General features: G+C 51.5%; 1 protein-coding gene across 3 annotated transcripts in view; it reads right to left on the minus strand.

Moving 5' to 3' along the window:
- LOC133347936 (alsin-like) overlaps nucleotides 1-17,465 on the minus strand; it is a 92,401-nt gene that overhangs the window by 41,820 nt on the left and 33,116 nt on the right. For all 3 annotated transcript variants that reach the window (XM_061560694.1, XM_061560693.1, XM_061560695.1), the window contains exons 17-24: nucleotides 10,112-10,338; nucleotides 9,427-9,492; nucleotides 8,632-8,730; nucleotides 4,337-4,501; nucleotides 2,988-3,099; nucleotides 2,435-2,512; nucleotides 1,930-2,066; nucleotides 718-894 (exon numbers count right to left, since the gene is read on the minus strand). In XM_061560694.1, the coding sequence (XP_061416678.1) occupies nucleotides 718-894; nucleotides 1,930-2,066; nucleotides 2,435-2,512; nucleotides 2,988-3,099; nucleotides 4,337-4,501; nucleotides 8,632-8,730; nucleotides 9,427-9,492; nucleotides 10,112-10,338 (1,061 nt within the window). The remainder of the gene's footprint in view (nucleotides 1-717; nucleotides 895-1,929; nucleotides 2,067-2,434; nucleotides 2,513-2,987; nucleotides 3,100-4,336; nucleotides 4,502-8,631; nucleotides 8,731-9,426; nucleotides 9,493-10,111; nucleotides 10,339-17,465) is intronic.

Genomic DNA, 17,465 nt, shown 5'->3' on the forward strand with positions numbered 1-17,465 from the left:
ATACGTACTGCAGTGATATGGATGTTAAAGATCTCGCTACGTCATTCTTAGAGAGTTCGGCCATTGTGTGAAGCTGTCATATTGCCAATTACAAAAACGACTCACAAATTTACTTGATTGGCATAGACACGGAAATTGTTGCAGCCTACTGCAAACATGTAACACTCCCTGATCAAGAGTCTTGAGAGGCTTTGCTTTTACAATCTTTGAGCTTGTTTATCAGAATTAGAAATTTTATTTCAACTGAGGTAATCGGATGAGCTACGAAGCTCTTTTCCACAGATGATCAGATATTAAAAGAAAGTCTCCCTTGGTTTCAAGAGCCTGTTACAAGATGGCTCTGCCAAGTTTTCCGTAGGAGGGCGCGATGCTGCTACTGCCGTGTGTGATCCGAGTTAAGTAATTGTCAAGAAAATTTGTCAAGGTTGGGATATTTGGCCAATGCCAGTGCCAGTGTGTGTGTGTGTTCTCAAACTCTTTTGCGTTGGGGAACTCAAACGGCAAAACTACCACACACTCAGTTCTGTTTTGAGCTGGTGGTCTGGATTGGGCCGAGAGCATGTGTACATGCAAGGATGCACACCTCTGTGTGGGTGTTGTTAAATGTTTGATTCCAGCCAGCATTTACGTTTTCTGTTGTGATGCATCTTCTCATCATTCACAGACTTTTAACTGATGTTGCTCCAGTGGGTAACCGAGCGGAAACACTGACTGCACCTGCCATGAGCGCTGTGAGGGCCGTGGCGCCGCCCTGAGGAGAGGGCCACCGCGACGCTGTCCCAAGCGCGGCGAGCTTCCCCGTGGCCCTCGCGGTCGCAGCCCAGCAAGGCCCAGCACTCGGCAAACACACCGCACCATTTGTCCTTCACCGGCACGGCCAGGCCGCCCCACTGCCTGCACACAGCCAACACACCTCGAATGCCATGGATGCTGAACGATAACCAGTGCACCGGTTAGCGGTTCTCAACGCTAGGCTTGTCAAATAATAACCGGTAAACTGGTTAGCGGTTCTGAACGCCAGGTTTGTCAAACAATAACCGACAAATCGGTTAGTGGTTCTAAACACCAGGGTTGTTGAATGATAACCAGTAAACCGGTTAGTGGTTCTGAACAGTAGGGTTATCGAACGGTAAACAGTAAACCGATTAGCGGTTCTGAATTCCAGGGTTGTTGATCAATAACCGGTAAACCAGTTAGCGGTTTTAAAAGTCAGGAACTTGTAACTGTTTTCATTTAAATGTTCGTCATGAGTTTCACGAATTAGCACGAGTGAAATTTGTGAAGCCCTACTCCAGCTGACACAGCCAAGCAAATTACACGTTCACATGTAAAAGTGTTGAGATAGGACGCTTCACTTTAAACTGCGCCAAGCATCTTAAAAAAAAAGTATCTTCAGGATTCTGTCCTAAATATGCTTGGCACAGTCATGCCTGCTTCCTGGATTCTGTCCTGCCAACGTACTGGCGAGTTGAAACTACACTAAAAACTAAACTATTTTTTTTTTATTTTACCAAGTAAGGCCCACTGAGCTATATGGCTCTTTTTCAGAAGTGACCTGATCACAAATGATAACTCAATGAAGCGGCTTATTACCATGTGGAAATTAATAGCAGCCAAATACTCTCCAATTGGTGTGTTCATCGCTTTCTCACGTGACAATTTGATTTGTCTGCTTAAATTTGGCCAGACCATTACGTGACCTAACCCAAACATCTGTTGTGAATCAGGAAATCCCTCTAGACTATATTTTAATGGCCGACACCTCTCACGTTAAACAACTTCAACAGTGGGACAAAAGCAAAAGCAGAACCAGCAGTTACATGGTCATGTAAACGACACGGCCCGCTGCGGCGCGGCGGTGTGCGAGTGTGAATCGTGCGGTGCAAGTGTGGATCGTGCGTGGGTGGAGATGCGGGGGCCCTCACGCACGGTGGAGTGGGCGATGCTCGACCCGGCTCCAGCAGGAAGGCTTTGCGGAAAGTCCCCGCCACACGCAGCTCCCCGCCGCCCCACACGCCGCCAAACGAGCCCTCGATGGCGTCCCCGTTGGGCAGTGTCAGCACGCCCTGCACGGCACCACGGAGGGTAGAGCACACGAATGCCACACGGAGTCGGGAATTGAACCCAGCCGTGCCTTGCTGTGAGATATGAGCGTTGAAATTGCGTCACCCTGCCGTCCATAGGAAGAGTCCTGTGATAAAGTATTATGGTTTTTGTTGTAAGAGTTCTGAATAACATTCCTCCGCAAATTAAGAAAATATATTTACACCCCGTGTTTTTGTTTCATCCTTCTCCCTCAGGGGCAAGAAAGACATCTTACAGTAATGTAAAAGCTACCACTCTCTATTCCCGCAAAGGGAAAACCCATGCCTCATCTATTAGTCATCAGTTCAGGGAAGCATCACTCTCTGGATCCGCAGCCAAACATGAGCACCTTTCCATTGAGGGTGAGGTCGGCTGTGAACTCCCCCTCGTAGCGCGTGTCGTCTTCCGACAGCAAGACACCCTGACCCTGGAGAGGAACGCACGCACACACGCAGACACGCACACACACAGATGTAGGGGACAAAAAGTGGCTCCTCCTCATCGCGTGCAATGTCAGTAACGATAATAACCGTTACATTTACATGGCGTTGCTCAAATGCCTCAGCGACCCAAAAGCACCTTGCATCACATCATACCTCATCTCAAACATTCGAAGAGCACACCCACAGTGGCAGCTCTCCCTGTGTGGCACAAATGCGATTCAACAAGTGGCACGTGAGTGGGCATTGTTCTGCCAGTAAAGGGGCAATGATTTCTGCTACCTGTAATCCCATTTGAGTAATATGCAAGTAATTTTTTTGGAAAATTTGGACAATGATACCGGCACACGCTGCCGCTGGGTCATGTCACCAGCGAACTTTGGATATTTGCGTCCGACCAAAATGCACCTCTCGTATTTCCGTACAAATGAGTGCAAAGAGTTCAATGCAGGTACAACTCACCGCCATCCTGTTGCTGCTGAAGACACACTCGTAGTAAAGTCCGAACTGACTCACTACCACCCCGTTACCATGGCGACAATCGTTCATCCACATGCCCATGTACTTCTCGCCTCTGCAACAAAGAAGGACCGGACGGACTTACTGCAAAGACGCAAAACGAACCACATTGCGCAGTGTTTGCACACGTCGCTTAGAGAATGATAGTGTAATAAACCTTCTTGAGACAGCTTCCGGAATCAGTCCTTTTTATTTTCAACTTCCATAGTTACACTTCACACACACTCCCCGTTGCTGACAGACAACGGAGAAAGGGCAGACTTCCCGCCATGTCCCCACCGCGCACGTGGCACCCAGAGCCCCCATACGCGCGTGACTCCTGCTCTTCTCGTTCCCAAGTCTGCTCCCGACTGCTCTCTCTCTCTCTTAATCCCTTCGTCACGTGGTACCCCCCAGCCAATCCTCCATAGACAGCGTTGACCGTTCCCGATGGTTCCCTGTCAATCCCGGGACCACGCCTCTGATCCGGCTCCCCATTAGCTGAGGCCCCGATTGGCCAGGCCAATCACCCCTGCTAACATGCCGTGATCACGCCGCGGCCATGCTCCCTGGCTCGTCCCTTATTGCTTACAAAGCGGGACCGGCAAGCCAATCCCCACGTGAACCCTCTATGGCTGTTATTACAATAGTATTCGCCGCCCGGTGCATAGTCCATAAACAAAGCACCAAATAATCATCACGGGCATTGTTATGGAGACAAAAAGAAAAAAATAAGCAGACTTTATATCACCTTTACATATCTGTTGAGAAAGCCTACCTGATTAAGACACTATAATCCCTAAATACTCAGTAACAAAACAATAAACAGCTTAGTCACATACAACCCTTTGTCAATAATCCACCACAGAATGGTTGTATGTTAGTTACTGGGGCTGCTTTGAGCATACTTCACCATGCTGGTCAGGGTGGGCTTCCGGAGGTGGTGCTCGGGGAACCGGTTCAGATGTCGCTTGTGCGCACTAAAATGTGGGTCTTGTATTATTGTGCACCTGTGATCGTTGAAATGGACGATATTAGTCGTAAAGCGAACGTACTCTGATAGGGGTAAAACCATCATGGCCAGACACACACACAGATAAAGGGAGATTGACAGGTGGGAATTTACAGATAAAACAGCCATTAGTCAGAATGGTCACTGGAGCTCACTGGTGGTGCGAGATCGAGTAGCGGTGGAGTGAGAGCGTCAGTGATCTGACAAGGTCAATTTAAATTACTGATTCTGGCAAGTCTCAGATTTGTTTTTAAGCGATGGGGCGACCACAAGACCGCAGAGGCCACCGCCTGTCTTATACCTCGTGATGTCGTCGAATACGCCGTAGCCACACTTGCAGTCGTTGGCCCACTGGCCGATGTAGAGGCTGGAGGAGATGGAGGTGTGGGAGCCGCTGCGGAGCACCCCGTGCCCATGCCGAGCTCCGTTACTGAAGACACCTTCGTACACGTCCCCGTTCGCGTACCTACAGAACGTGTACGGGGGGGTGGGGGGGGATGGGTGAGGAGGTGGAGGAGGCGGTCACAGGGCCCAATTGGAGGACAGGATTGCTGCTTGTTGTAGGGGTTCAGAGTTCCAATCTGGCAGGTCGCCCTGCTCATTCCCGCAGGTGTACTACCCACACATTAAGCGTAAAATATCGCGCAAACTCCAGCGAATTGCGCACTGCAATTGGCGGTCGACGTTCCAATCAAACTGCGACCCTCAAGGGAACGGCGCTGCCCCCGTGGTTCATGGATTAAACAAATCACTCGAGACGCCGGTGTACGGCAGCAAGAGTAGTTCATGCAAACGCTGTCGCACTAGGTCACGCGTTTGGCACAACGCTCTTTTGCTGACTATGCACGATGAATTAATTAAATGATCTCTGTTTCACAGTGGATGTTAAAATTAACCGTGACACCATTAGAAACAAGTACACCATTGTGTACTAGCCTCACGGAATAAATTTGCCAAATATGAAACATTACTTGGTTATTACTCGATTAGGAATACACATAATAGCAATAACCACCCTTTATCGGCAGAACCCTGCCTAAATGTAAACTATAACCTATAAAAAAAATTCAGGTAAGGCGCACTAAGCAATATAGCTATTTTTCAGAAGCGAATTGGCCACAAATGATAGTTCAACAAAATGACTCATGACGTGGTCATTTATAGCAGCCAAATACTCTAAACGCACGTTGATTCTAAATGTGGACGGAAAAACCAGAGAACTCAGAGAAAATCCACACTACCACAGAGAGAACATGCAAACTTCAAATATACAGTAGGTGTCAATGTTGGGATTGAACCCACGACCTCCTCATCTTGTGCCGCACAGAGGCGGCTGCGACTGGGGGTGCCCTTTCAAATATGTTGAGATGATGTGATGCGTTGAAAGTCGCTTATGGCGTGTAAAGCGCCGTGAAATGCCACGCAGTGAAGGGCGCTTTAACAAAAACTAATCATTCTCGGGATGACCGGTGCACGCACACGGTGTTAAGAGCACACACACACAGGTGAAAAAGCACGAACGCCCTTATTTTCGGGTACGTGTCTAAGGTTCATAGTTAGATTTTCTTTTTTTACTGCATCTCATTTGCAATTATCATGTTAGATACTGCAGCGGCGTTTTGCAAATTGGCATGGCCACATTAACCTCGCAACCAGAGAGGTTAGATGGATGTTTGTGGGAACCGGAGTTCCACCTATTTTCAACCGTGAAAATAATTCACCTGCAGTGATTTGGCTGTATTCTGCCAAACAACAGTAGAAACTGCAGTTCCACAAAGACATGAATAAAGCTGGCAGGGTGGCACAGTGGTAGCATTCATGACTCACAGCAAGAAGTGCCTGGGTTAAGGTTATTGAAGTTAAAGAAATAGTATACATACTCTATTTAATTCTAGCTGTGCATAAATTATAGTATTTCACCAATGGGGAGCGGTTGGGCCTCTTCCAACCACCTGGCTCCTGGCCACTAGGGGGCGTTTGGGGCACCGTCCCAACCAAGTAACTGGAGATGAGAATTTATTTTTATAATAAAATGTCACAATTCTTTCAACGCGAATTGCGTAACGAAAATTAAATTTTTAGTTGTTCGTATTAGAAACCGCTGCTTGCAACGCCGCGGTCTGATTTGTGCCTCGAGGTCTCGGGGCAGCTGTGAAGGCGTCAGAGTGAGAAATATCCCCCTTCATCGTGGCGATCAGCTTCGCATTTTAGCCACGCCGTTTGAGACCCATTCAGGGCGTTGAAAAAGGCGCCCGTGGTTGCAATGAGACGATGTCACAACGCGAGGTTGCACCGTGCAAATATAGCAGCTCACGGTCTTCACGCTCTAGGAGGAAACAACAGCAATGGCAGCAGGTGCAAGCAAACAAAGAATTAGCAAGGAACTCTGTGGTGTCACTTCTAAATATTCAAATGCAGTAGAACTTGAATGTCAAGCATTGGATTGGGTGGACGTGCTGCGTGGTGCGCGCGCGCGTGGAGGAGGCCGCGATGGCGTGGAGGAGACCACGATGGCGGGGAGGATGCCGTGATACACTCGCACATCATACACTGACTCACTCACACATCATACACTGACTCGCAGATCATACACTCACACAACCACTGACCCATTCACTCAATACACTGACTCATTCACACATCATACACTGGGAGTGTCATGCTGCCAGATATGACTGCAAGTTTGGTCGTACATGTTATGTATATCGTTTATTGTTAAATTTGAATCAAAGTTCCTATGATTACTGTTGTTACATTGTATTTATAGCTTTATTTTGGTGATTTCGAAAACATATGGTTAAGCCATGTTTCTTGCAGAAGTGTGGAGTTGGCCTAATAACTTTAATCTAAATTGTCTTATGGTTCATCATTAGACCTCCTTTGCCAGTACCAAAATATAGTAATAGGGGTTTTCCCTTTTTTTTTTGGCAACAAAACTTAAACCTTTTTGCAAGGATTAATGTCTGCAATGCATATATTATCATAGTGTGTTTTTTGTTTGCATTTTGACTGCAAGTATTGTGGTTAATGCAGACATGAATCCTTGTGGGAGGGTTTCGGTTTTGTTGCCAGGAAAAAGGGGAAAAACCCTATGATTGTCTTATGGTTGTTATTGTTTGACTTGCATCATATTGGGATTTTTGCACACAGCGTTGTAATAGTGTTTTTTTTTCTGGAAGATTTGCTGTTTTTTCCAGGATGTTTCTGTTGCGCGTCGTCGCTTTAAGATGTTCTCTGTTCATATTTTGTTTGTTGCGGTTGCACCCGACTCAAGAGCCGCATGGCTCACAGGGCTACACCTAATAAATGAAACTTGAAACTTGAAAACTTGATTCCTTACTCGTTTGTATGTTCCCCTCCCCTGTTTCGTACAGTGAGAGTATGTTACAGTGCGAGTGTGTGACAATGTTGTGGGGATCGGTAGTGTAGCGGTTAGCACCGTGTGCTATGAACTCAGCAACCCGAGTTCGATTCCCACTCACGGCCAACACCAATGGCGACTATCTGAACCGGTCCTGGGCCTCCCCTAGGTCGACTCCGCCTCAAATGAGTACCTGGTATGGTGTGTAAACATCGCCACTATTGAGTTCACTGGCCACCAGAAGGTATTGTATAAATATTAATTGTACGCTCTGGACAACAATTTACAACCTGGTGCATTCAAGCACTCGGCGACTAGATTGAGATTCACACGGGAGACCGTGTGCCAAAGGCGTGGACATTCATGGGTGTGCGATCTCTAGTGGAGACGGTTGGTGGATCACACACACACTTGCAACATTACGCATAGGCATTGATGTCACTTTGGCTCGTCAAGGTACGGCAGTACAGTATAGCAAGTAGAATAATTTCTATTTTTCGGGGGTTGAGCGTTACTACCCGCCTTGAATGTGTGGGTTTTCTCCCGGTACTCTGTTTTTTTACCAGATACATAAGCACGTATTAATGGAGTTATCCACAGAGCCTAACATAAGGACCCCCTTGCAACCGTGGGTTTTTCTGGGCACCGTTTTTTTCTCACTCGTAACAATCATCTATTCATATAGTTTCCCAAATACAGTCTGTTCTATAATGCAGTGGTAGTTGCGTTCCTGAAGAACACCACGTTGGAAAAATCATGTTAGAGTAAATTATAAATAATATAAAGTAAAGCGGAGTTTGCGATAACACGTGAGATGTGTATGCAGGCTGAAAAAAGACTGAGGTGCGTGGGTAGTATCGAGAAGCATCCAGCAGCATCCCAATGCCTTGTGGGTTGCTATGCCGAGGCAGCCGTACAACCGCTTATTCCTACTCACGCGACGTAGTTCTGTTCACTCAATCGTGTTATATCCAATTCCCATCTGCGTCATAAAAATGCGTTCCCTGATACATTCATAGCGTTTTATCCAATTCGTGTTATGAAAACATGCAGTGTTATAGGAGAACAGACTGTACCCCAATATTTTACCGCAATTATTGGGAGCGCCGATTCTGGCTGCCTTTCCCTGCTTTGTCTGCAATTTCCCACATCTCTGAATCTCGCTCTGCTCTCTCTCGCCGAGAGCAAAATAACTATAAACACCATAGAACTGTAGGCATCAAGTAAGTCCTTACCTTATGGCACCCTGCCCATGCATTCGGGCTGCTTTCCACTGGCCACAATAAACATCATCCTTTCCCAGAAGCTTGTTCGGCACACAGAGCTCTCCGAACCTACCAATTAAAACACACGCGCACACGTTATAACCATGCAGAAACACTCACTGACTTATTCCTTGGCTAAGCTTTCATCACACAAGAGTTCAGTCGTCTTGAGTAGATGCACAAAGCTTGTAAACATGCGAGTGATAGCAGAACACAGGTGGACAAGGGAAGAGTAAACCAGACTTGCGTTTCCTATCGCTTCTTGAGTTCAAGTTTCAAGATTATAATAGTAGTATAGTAGAAGTGATCTGATCTGAGTCCCAGGCTTCCTGCCACTGTAGAGTTATGGCAGCAAGAAGCCTGGGACAATACAGAGAAAAAACGGATGCGAGATAAACAGTGCTGTGCTCAGCCTGGTGAGATAGCGCCGATAGCCAGGGCCGCACTGGGTCCAGGCGTGCGTGCAGTGCAAGAACCCAGGACCTTATGTTAATTTCCTGGCCGTGGCTAACGAATGTCAATGTCGAATTCTATCTCAATTAGTCCTAGGCCTCCTCTAGGTTGACTTGGCCTTAAATGAGTACCTGGCATGGTGTGTAAACACGATCACTGGGTAAGGTGATCAAGTATGGTACTGGCCCGCCAATACCCACCCCCAAGTGCTGTGCTCACCTGCCCCAGGACTGACGGTGACATGCGGGGGGGGTGGTGACCCCGCGTGGTGTGAGAACATTATGGTGATGAGGGATCACATGGTTCACTCACCCATCCTCCAGGCCATTGCGGAATACGCCAACATACACTCGTCCATCCAGCCACTTGAGCACTCCCCTAAAACACAATTATCATAATAATATTTAGTACATTTGGAATTTGCGCAATCGCAAAAGACGGGTGCTGCTCTGTTGAGACCGGACGGTGCTAGTGTACGTCTGTAATCCAGCACACAAATATTGAGAAACTCCCTCCCATGGGCGTTGAGAGACCATACCCTGGCTTGCTCCGAAAAGGTAGTGCACCAAAGCGCGGATTCATATCATCTGTCGCTTCTGTATGGGATAGAGTGTTGCCTCCTCGCAAGTGCAGATTTTTTGTGGGTGCTCTGGGTTCCTCCCACATGTAAACACTCATTCATTGGTTGAAAACATCTAAATAGATAGAGGACTGCAAAGCTTGGGCCACTGCCGGCTCACTGCCTAGCTGCTTTCCAGTTTGTCTGTGGTTCCTCATGTGATTGTGAGATGTGATTTGCATAAACTATACTATATAAAACTACGCGTTATTATTGCGTTTCAGAGAGTCTGTAGTAGTTTTACAGTGGCTATGTGTAATCCCAATTGAGGAATCTTCCGTGTATATTTTTTTAATTTGGCAAATTTGCAACCACGAGGCCACCACGCAATGGCCCACTGTGAAGCAGACCGTGATGGCGGGGGGGGGGAACACGCACCGGCCATGGGGCTTGCCGCACACCCAGGCGCCCTCATAGGTGGCGTGCTTGAGCCGCGCGTCACGGTAGAAGGTGTGCACGGCCGTGCGCGCAACGGGGGGTGGCCCCCCCCACCCGTGGTGGAGGGGGGTGCCCAGGACCAGCGCCGTGCCCCCCTTATGCATCCACCCGTCCGCGTTGGAGAGCGCGCGCTCGATCGTGTCGTTCAGCGCACACAGCCATTCCGTCTTCACTCGCACAAAGACACAAAGACAAAAATCCCTCCTATAGCCTTAACAGACCGTTGCGGGAAAGTGCTGTTAGCGAGCGCCTATGAAGGCCGGCACGGCACACTAGGTTTGAGGCCGGCACGGCACACTAGGTTTGAGGCCGGCATGGCACACTAGGTTTGAGGCCAGCACCACCCTCGGCCACCTTTATCTCCTCAGTGGCGATATTTACACACCGCACTAGGGACTGTTTTGAGGCTGAGTCAACCTACAGGAGGCCCAGGACTGGTTCAGATATTCGTCACTGATGTTGGCTGTGAGTAGGAATCGAACTCAGGTTGCCTGGTTCGTAGCACGGTCGACTAACCACCATTACCCCCACACGCACACAGCCATTGAGCTCCTGCCAGGAAGTAATCTCAGCTGTGTGATACACGCTTTCACTCTCAAACTCACGATATCCCAAACAAATGACGGCTTAAAACAATAACTCAGAGGCGTGGGAAACCACAAAGTGGGAAGGCAGCCAGAATTGGTGCCACCAATTGCCTTAGCACTGTAGCCCAATAAGATATTTGGCAAACTCCATGAATTTGGTCAACTCCATGAATGGGAGTTGGCCAAAAGTGGCAGGAATAGTGAAGGTCAGGTTTTTATGGGCTTCATGAACCACTTTATAGAGTAGAATTATCAACGTTCGTATTGAGAGGCATTGATGAATGGGCTTTGCCGTAAACCGATGGAGCTGTGGTGACTTTGTGTTTAGTTTGTTGTCCTTACCCCATACCTCCGATAGACACGGTTGGCGACGATGAGGTGCGAAAAAAATTCATAATTCACATATACATATGTAATGCGGGCGTAAACGACCTTCCGGGTGTGACGTCACGGGGGGGAGGAGTTACGTCACGTGGGGGTAAGGGTTCAGGTCTTAAAGGGGAGAAACCGGAAGAGAAGGGGAGTGATTGGAGACTGGGCTAGAGTGAGGCCACGCAGGGCGAAGGCTGGGGGAGTGGCGAGATCGCCACACACACAGAGTACGGTCGGCACCGTCGGCCAGCGGTGACCGACCCCGGAGGAACGGAGAGCAGCGGTGAGACTGCAGCGAGAGCAGCCGGGGAGGCTGCACGAAGAGATCAGCAGCGGGACTGCTTCGGAGGAGAGAGACAGCAGCGGTGGGGCTGCGTCGAGGGCAGCCGGAGAGGCTGCACGAAGAGGTCAGCAGCGGGGCTGCTGGGGGACGGAGGAAGGCTACAGCAGCGACAGCGGCGTCGGCCGCGGAGCGGAGGGTCTCTGAGAGAGAGCCGTGGGGGAAAGAGAAGACGAACCCGAATAAAGGACACCAAGCCAGATACCATGGTCGAGTCCTTTATTACACTGGTGTCAGAAGTGTAACGGCATGTCAAAGCAACTAAGAAAAAAGAATATTCTGACGCCATCATCTGCTTCATCATCCGACGACGACGGCCTTCCTCCAGCGATGGACCCAGCTGCGTTGGTGGAGGAGACCCGGGCTGGAGCGAGTGCGGGTCCGGGAGTTCAAGATGTCGCCGCGTTGGCGGGCCCATCAGCACCAACGGACGCGGATTTCCGATGGGCACAGATGGCGGAGCAGCTTGAGACGCTCAAGAATGTATTGGCGCAGTTATGTGCCCTCGTCACGCCGAGGACGGCGTTTGGGAGAGCCGAGGGTGGTCCACAGGCCGCCGCCTTGCCTTCGCCGTCGACGCCATCAGCCACGCGGCACGAAGACGCCATCTTGGGCGTGGCGGGGGAAGAACGGCGGGAAGCCGCCATCTTGCGCTCTCCGCGACGGGAAGCCGCCATTTTGACCACGCCGCGATGCGACGCCATTTTGAACCTGCCACCGGATGAATCATCGCTTGAGGACGGCGCGCCAAGGAGTCGCAGTCGTCATCTTACTACGGTCAAAGAATTCTCCATCGGGGGCGATTGGAGCGCTTTTGCCTGCAGGTTTTTGGCGGCGGTACGCTCTGCAAGGTGGACTGACGCTGAGGCTTTGGAAGTGCTGCCGACTCTTCTGGATGACGAGTCGGTCAGATTCTTTCGTTCTATAACGGCCGAGAAGAAGAAAACATTACGAGGAGTTTTTGACGAAATGGCGGATGCTTACGAGCCACCTGATGATGCTCATCGCCGATTTGCTCAACGACAGCGAGCGCCCGAGGAGTCACCGGTGGCGTTTAGGGGTGCGGTACTGGAGTTGGCTATGGCGCATATCCGGAGACGAAGCCTGACCTGCTCGAGCCTCTCATCTTAGGTAAGATGCTCGAGCTGTCCTGGGATCTGGGGATTCCCATGCCGGTGTGTGGCCACGAGAAGCTGACGTCCCGGGCGGCAGCCAAATGTCTGGACGCCCAGTTTAACCTGCGCCGGTGGAAGCAAGTCGCGGCGTGGACGGGGGGGCCCATTATCGAGGGAGGTGCCGTGGGTTGGGACCCTAAGAAGGCGGTATACGTGCCGGATGAGGGGAGCCCGCAGGAGCTGACGGCCGCCTCGGGTCCATGGTCGGGCCGCGGTAGGCCGGTCCCGCGTGCTGCACCGCCGGCACGGGGCCGTCGGGACGCGGGGCCTGCGCTGCGGCGCAACGACGTTGACTGCTTCCGCTGCGGGCGTAAGGGCCATTACGCCAGGGACTGCTGGGCCCGCATCCCGGGTCCGCCCCAGCAGGAGGCCTCGTCAACGGACGCGCCAAAGAAGGAACCTCCAAGACAGGCAAGTCGGTGCGCACCAGACACCCGGCAAGGCTTTACACCTCACCCATCACCATTGTCGTGCGATCCGGGTGTTGTTACCAACGGGAAGCCATCGACGGGGTCGTGTCGCTCGGTGACGCAGTGGCGTAAATTGGCACGGAGGGTCGTCGCGGCCGCTACTGGTTCGTCCACTGTACCGGGGTCTATACAAGGGGTGGACGTGCGTATTTTGGTTGATCCCGGTGCGTCCGCGACCATTATATCGGATGTCATTTTCCATCTCTTGGGCATCCCACCGGGGGCCGTGCATCCGGTTTACGGGTCGTGCGTCGCTGCGAACGGGGGTAGCATGGGCATTGTGGGCCAGGTGGACGCTAAAATATCTATCGGGGAAGTGTCGGCCTCGGGAATAGTGTTAATTTCAAGATCTCTGGCAGTTCCTTGTTTATTGGGAACTGATTTTCTGGCTAAGATGCCCATTTTGATCAAAATTAATGAGAATTGTATTGAATTGCCGGGTGGCCGTAAAATCTCGTTTCTGCCGTCGCCCTGGGGGCGACCTGCTCCTGCCGCCCAGGTGCAGGCGTTATCCGAAGTATCTGTTGACATTCCACCTGGCTCACAGATGCTTATCCCTTTGCGATATCGGAAGCCGCTGCCTGATCGGCGAGGTGCGGTTGGGGTCTTGTTGTCGCCATCCGCCACCATAACGGCCGGATTGGCGCTGGTTGGGGCGCAGACCATCGTCCGGCCGGACCAACAACCGTTTTTGCAGGTGCTCAATGCGAGTACCGAGCACGTATGTGTTCCGGCTGGTACGGTTGTGGCACATGCCACTACGGCATTTACGGCACAGGATTGCCTGCACAGCCAGGGCGTGGTTGCTGGAGTTTCGGAGCCGGGAGCTTCGGATAATCGCTGGATTGCCGACTTATGTAGGGAAAATTCTTCCCTGTCCGAGGAACAACGTTGTGCGATTCGTAAATTGTTATTGACTTATTCGGATGTGTTTAGCTCCGACGATTTGGATTTGGGACGCACCTCGTTGCTTTACCATCATATTGACACAGGGGACGCTGCCCCTATTCGGTTGAACTCGCACCGGATGAGTCCGGCCGAGCGAGAACACGTTCGGGGGGCAGTGGATGACATGTTGGCTGCGGACATAATATCTCCATCTAACAGCCCATGGGGCGCGCCTGTTGTTTTGGTCAAGAAAAAGGAGGGCAAATTGTGATTTTGTGTTGATTTCCGGAAATTGAATAAAATATCGGTGGCAGATGCGTATCCCCTGCCGCGTATGGACGACTCCCTCGATGCCTTGTCGGGGGCCAAGTTCTTTTCTACACTAGATCTCTCTTCGGGATTCTGGCAGCTTCCCCTTGACGACCCCTCGCGGGAGAAAACCGCATTCCGTACGCCGCAGGGGTTGTTTCAATTTAATTGTCTCCCGATGGGGCTGAATGCGGCCCCTGCCACATTTCAAAGGTTGATGGAGCTGGTATTGACGGGGTTGCAGTGGGAGACATGTCTCATATATTTAGACGATATTATCGTCTTCATCCGCACATTTGATGAACATTTACGGCGGTTGGAGTCGGTGTTCACGAGGATGCGTTCCGTCAATTTGAAATTTAAACCTAAGAAATGTCACCGACTGCAACGGTCCGTCCGTTACTTGGGGCATATCGTGAGTGCTGATGGGGTGGCCACGGATCCGGAAAAAACAGCGTGCGTCCGGGATTGGCCAACCCCGGCCACCGTGGGGGATGTACGTCGCTTTTTGGGATTTGCCTCATATTATCGGAGATTTGTTCCGAATTTTGCGACGATCGCGAGGCCCTTGCACCTCCTTACGGGTAAAGGACGAAAATTTGGTTGGGGACTGCCGGAAGAGGCGGCTTTTCAGGGCCTGCGCGATCTATTGGCAACGGCGCCGACGTTGGATTATCCGGATTTCGATCACCCCTTCATTCTTGATACGGACGCGAGTGACACAGGCATTGGCGCGGTGTTGTCTCAGTCTAAAGGGGGTGTGGAGCGCGTGGTGGCGTACGGTAGCCGGGTTTTGTCTCCCGCGGAAACCCGCTACTGCGTCACTCGCAGGGAACTTTTGGCTGTTGTTTTTTTTCTACGCCAATTTCGACCGTACCTGTACGGTCGTTCGTTTATTGTGCGCACGGATCATGCGGCCTTGCAGTATGCTCTTAAAATGGACCAGCCATCCGGCCAGTTGGCGCGTTGGTTGGACACGCTGCAAGAATTTTCCTTCCAAATTCACCATCGGAAGGGGGTGCGCCATGCGAATGCGGACGCACTTTCAAGATTGTGCCCGGCGAAAGCCACCTAAACTTCCTTATGTGCCGCCGATACAGTCTATTCAGGTGTCTTGAGTTAATGAATTGGTGGCACTGGACATTTTGGGACCCTTCCCACCATCTGCGAGGGGTAATAAATACTTGCTGGTTGGGGTGGAGTACCTCTCCCGTTGGCCGATGGCCTGGCCGTTGCCCGACCAATCGGCCGCGGCTATTACCGACGCCTTTTTATTTGGGTACGTTATGGACAAGGGTGCGCCGGAGAGACTCCTCACGGACCAGGGCCGAAATTTTTCTTCTAAATTGTTGGCGGAAGTATGCGCAGCTCTCGGGACTAAGAAAATACGGACATCTCCATACCATCCGCAAACGGATGGTATGGTCGAACGGCTAAATCGGACCTTGTCCGCCATGTTATGCCACACGGTGAGTGAACAACAATCAGATTGGGATTTGCACATCCCTGGGGTGCTTTCGGCGTACCGGATGACGCCGCATGCGGCTACAGGATATTCGCCGTTTTTCCTGATGTATGGTTGGGAAAATGTGCTGCCGATGGATGTGCAGTTGGGAACCGGTGTGAGGGGACCTGGTAAGCCACTTCCAGATTACATTCGAGACACCGTTCGCCGGGTCACGGAGGCGCGGGAAAGGGCCCGCGTGGCTACGGCCAAACTCAGGCCCGGAACGAGCGGTATGCTCGACGCTCCAAGGGGGAGTGCCCCTGGAAGGTTGGGGACCTGGCCTGGCTCCATTGCCCGCAGGTGCGGCCAGGTACCTCTCCTAAGTTGCATAAACCATGGCAAGGGCCCGTCCGCCTCATCGAGGTTCCCAACCCGCAGTCGGCACGTGTTCGGATTGGATCTCGTCGCTGGTTCGTTCACACGTCGCGCTTGAAGCCATATGTTGCTCCTCTACCTGATGCGTCATGTCCTAATGTTGCCTTGCCGGGGTCTGTTGCTGCCGACTCACCCTTGCCTGCGTCCGTTGATCTTGCAAGAGCGCCTGTCGTGCCTGTTACAGACAGACCGGCCGTGACACCGCAGGTGATGAGGGGCTCTGCTCGGGGGGTGCCTGCCAGGACTGCGGGAACTCCGAGCCCCGCAGCCCTTCCGACCCCGCTGCAAGCACAATCGCGGGACACCTCCGAGGCTGAGCCTTCGGGGACACGGGACCGGGACGTTGGTGGGCCTCCAACAGCGGCAGGAGGATTGCGGCCTGTCGCCCTTAAAACCCCATCACGTTCCCGCTCTGCGGGAGGGCCGCCGACCGTCCGGGACGGGCCGGCGACCCGCACACGTTCTAAATATCTTACGTTTCGTTAATTGTTCATGTTGCGTTATTGTTCTTACTGTTATAATTATTGCATGCTTCGTGTCCTTTAGTGTGTCTGGGTCGGTTTCGCTCGTTAATTGTTCATGTTGTGTTATTGTTCTTACTGTTATATTTATTGCATGCTTCGTGTCCTTTAGTGTGTCTGGGTTGGTTTCGCTCGCATTACTTGTCGGAGTTCTTGTTCAGCCGAGGTCGGCTGGGTTTTCTCTACGGGGGAGGGTGGTGTAATGCGGGCGTAAACGACCTTCCGGATGTGACGTCACGGGGGGGAGGAGTTACGTCACGTGGGGGTAAGGGTTCAGGTCTTAAAGGGGAGAAACCGGGGTCTGTTGCTGCCGACTCACCCTTGCCTGCGTCCGTTGATCTTGCAAGAGCGCCTGTCGTGCCTGTTACAGACAGACCGGCCGTGACACCGCAGGTGACGAGGGGCTCTGCTCGGGGGGTGCCTGCCAGGACTGCGGGAACTCCGAGCCCCGCAGCCCTTCCGACCCCGCTGCAAGCACAATCGCGGGACACCTCCGAGGCTGAGCTTTCGGGGACACGGGACCGGGACGTTGGTGGGCCTCCAACAGCGACAGGAGGATTGCGGCCTGTCGCTCTTAAAACCCCATCACGTTCCCGCTCTGCGGGAGGGCCGCCGACCGTCCGGGACGGGCCGGCGACCCGCACACGTTCTAAATCTCTTACGTTTCGTTAATTGTTCATGTTGCGTTATTGTTCTTACCGTTATAATTATTGCATGCTTCGTGTCCTTTAGTGTGTCTGGGTCGGTTTC

The sequence above is a fragment of the Lethenteron reissneri genome, chromosome 26 (genome assembly GCF_015708825.2).
Source record: "Lethenteron reissneri isolate LAM-NWPU_2019-01 chromosome 26, ASM1570882v1, whole genome shotgun sequence".
In the NCBI taxonomy this organism is placed as follows: domain Eukaryota; kingdom Metazoa; phylum Chordata; class Hyperoartia; order Petromyzontiformes; family Petromyzontidae; genus Lethenteron; species Lethenteron reissneri.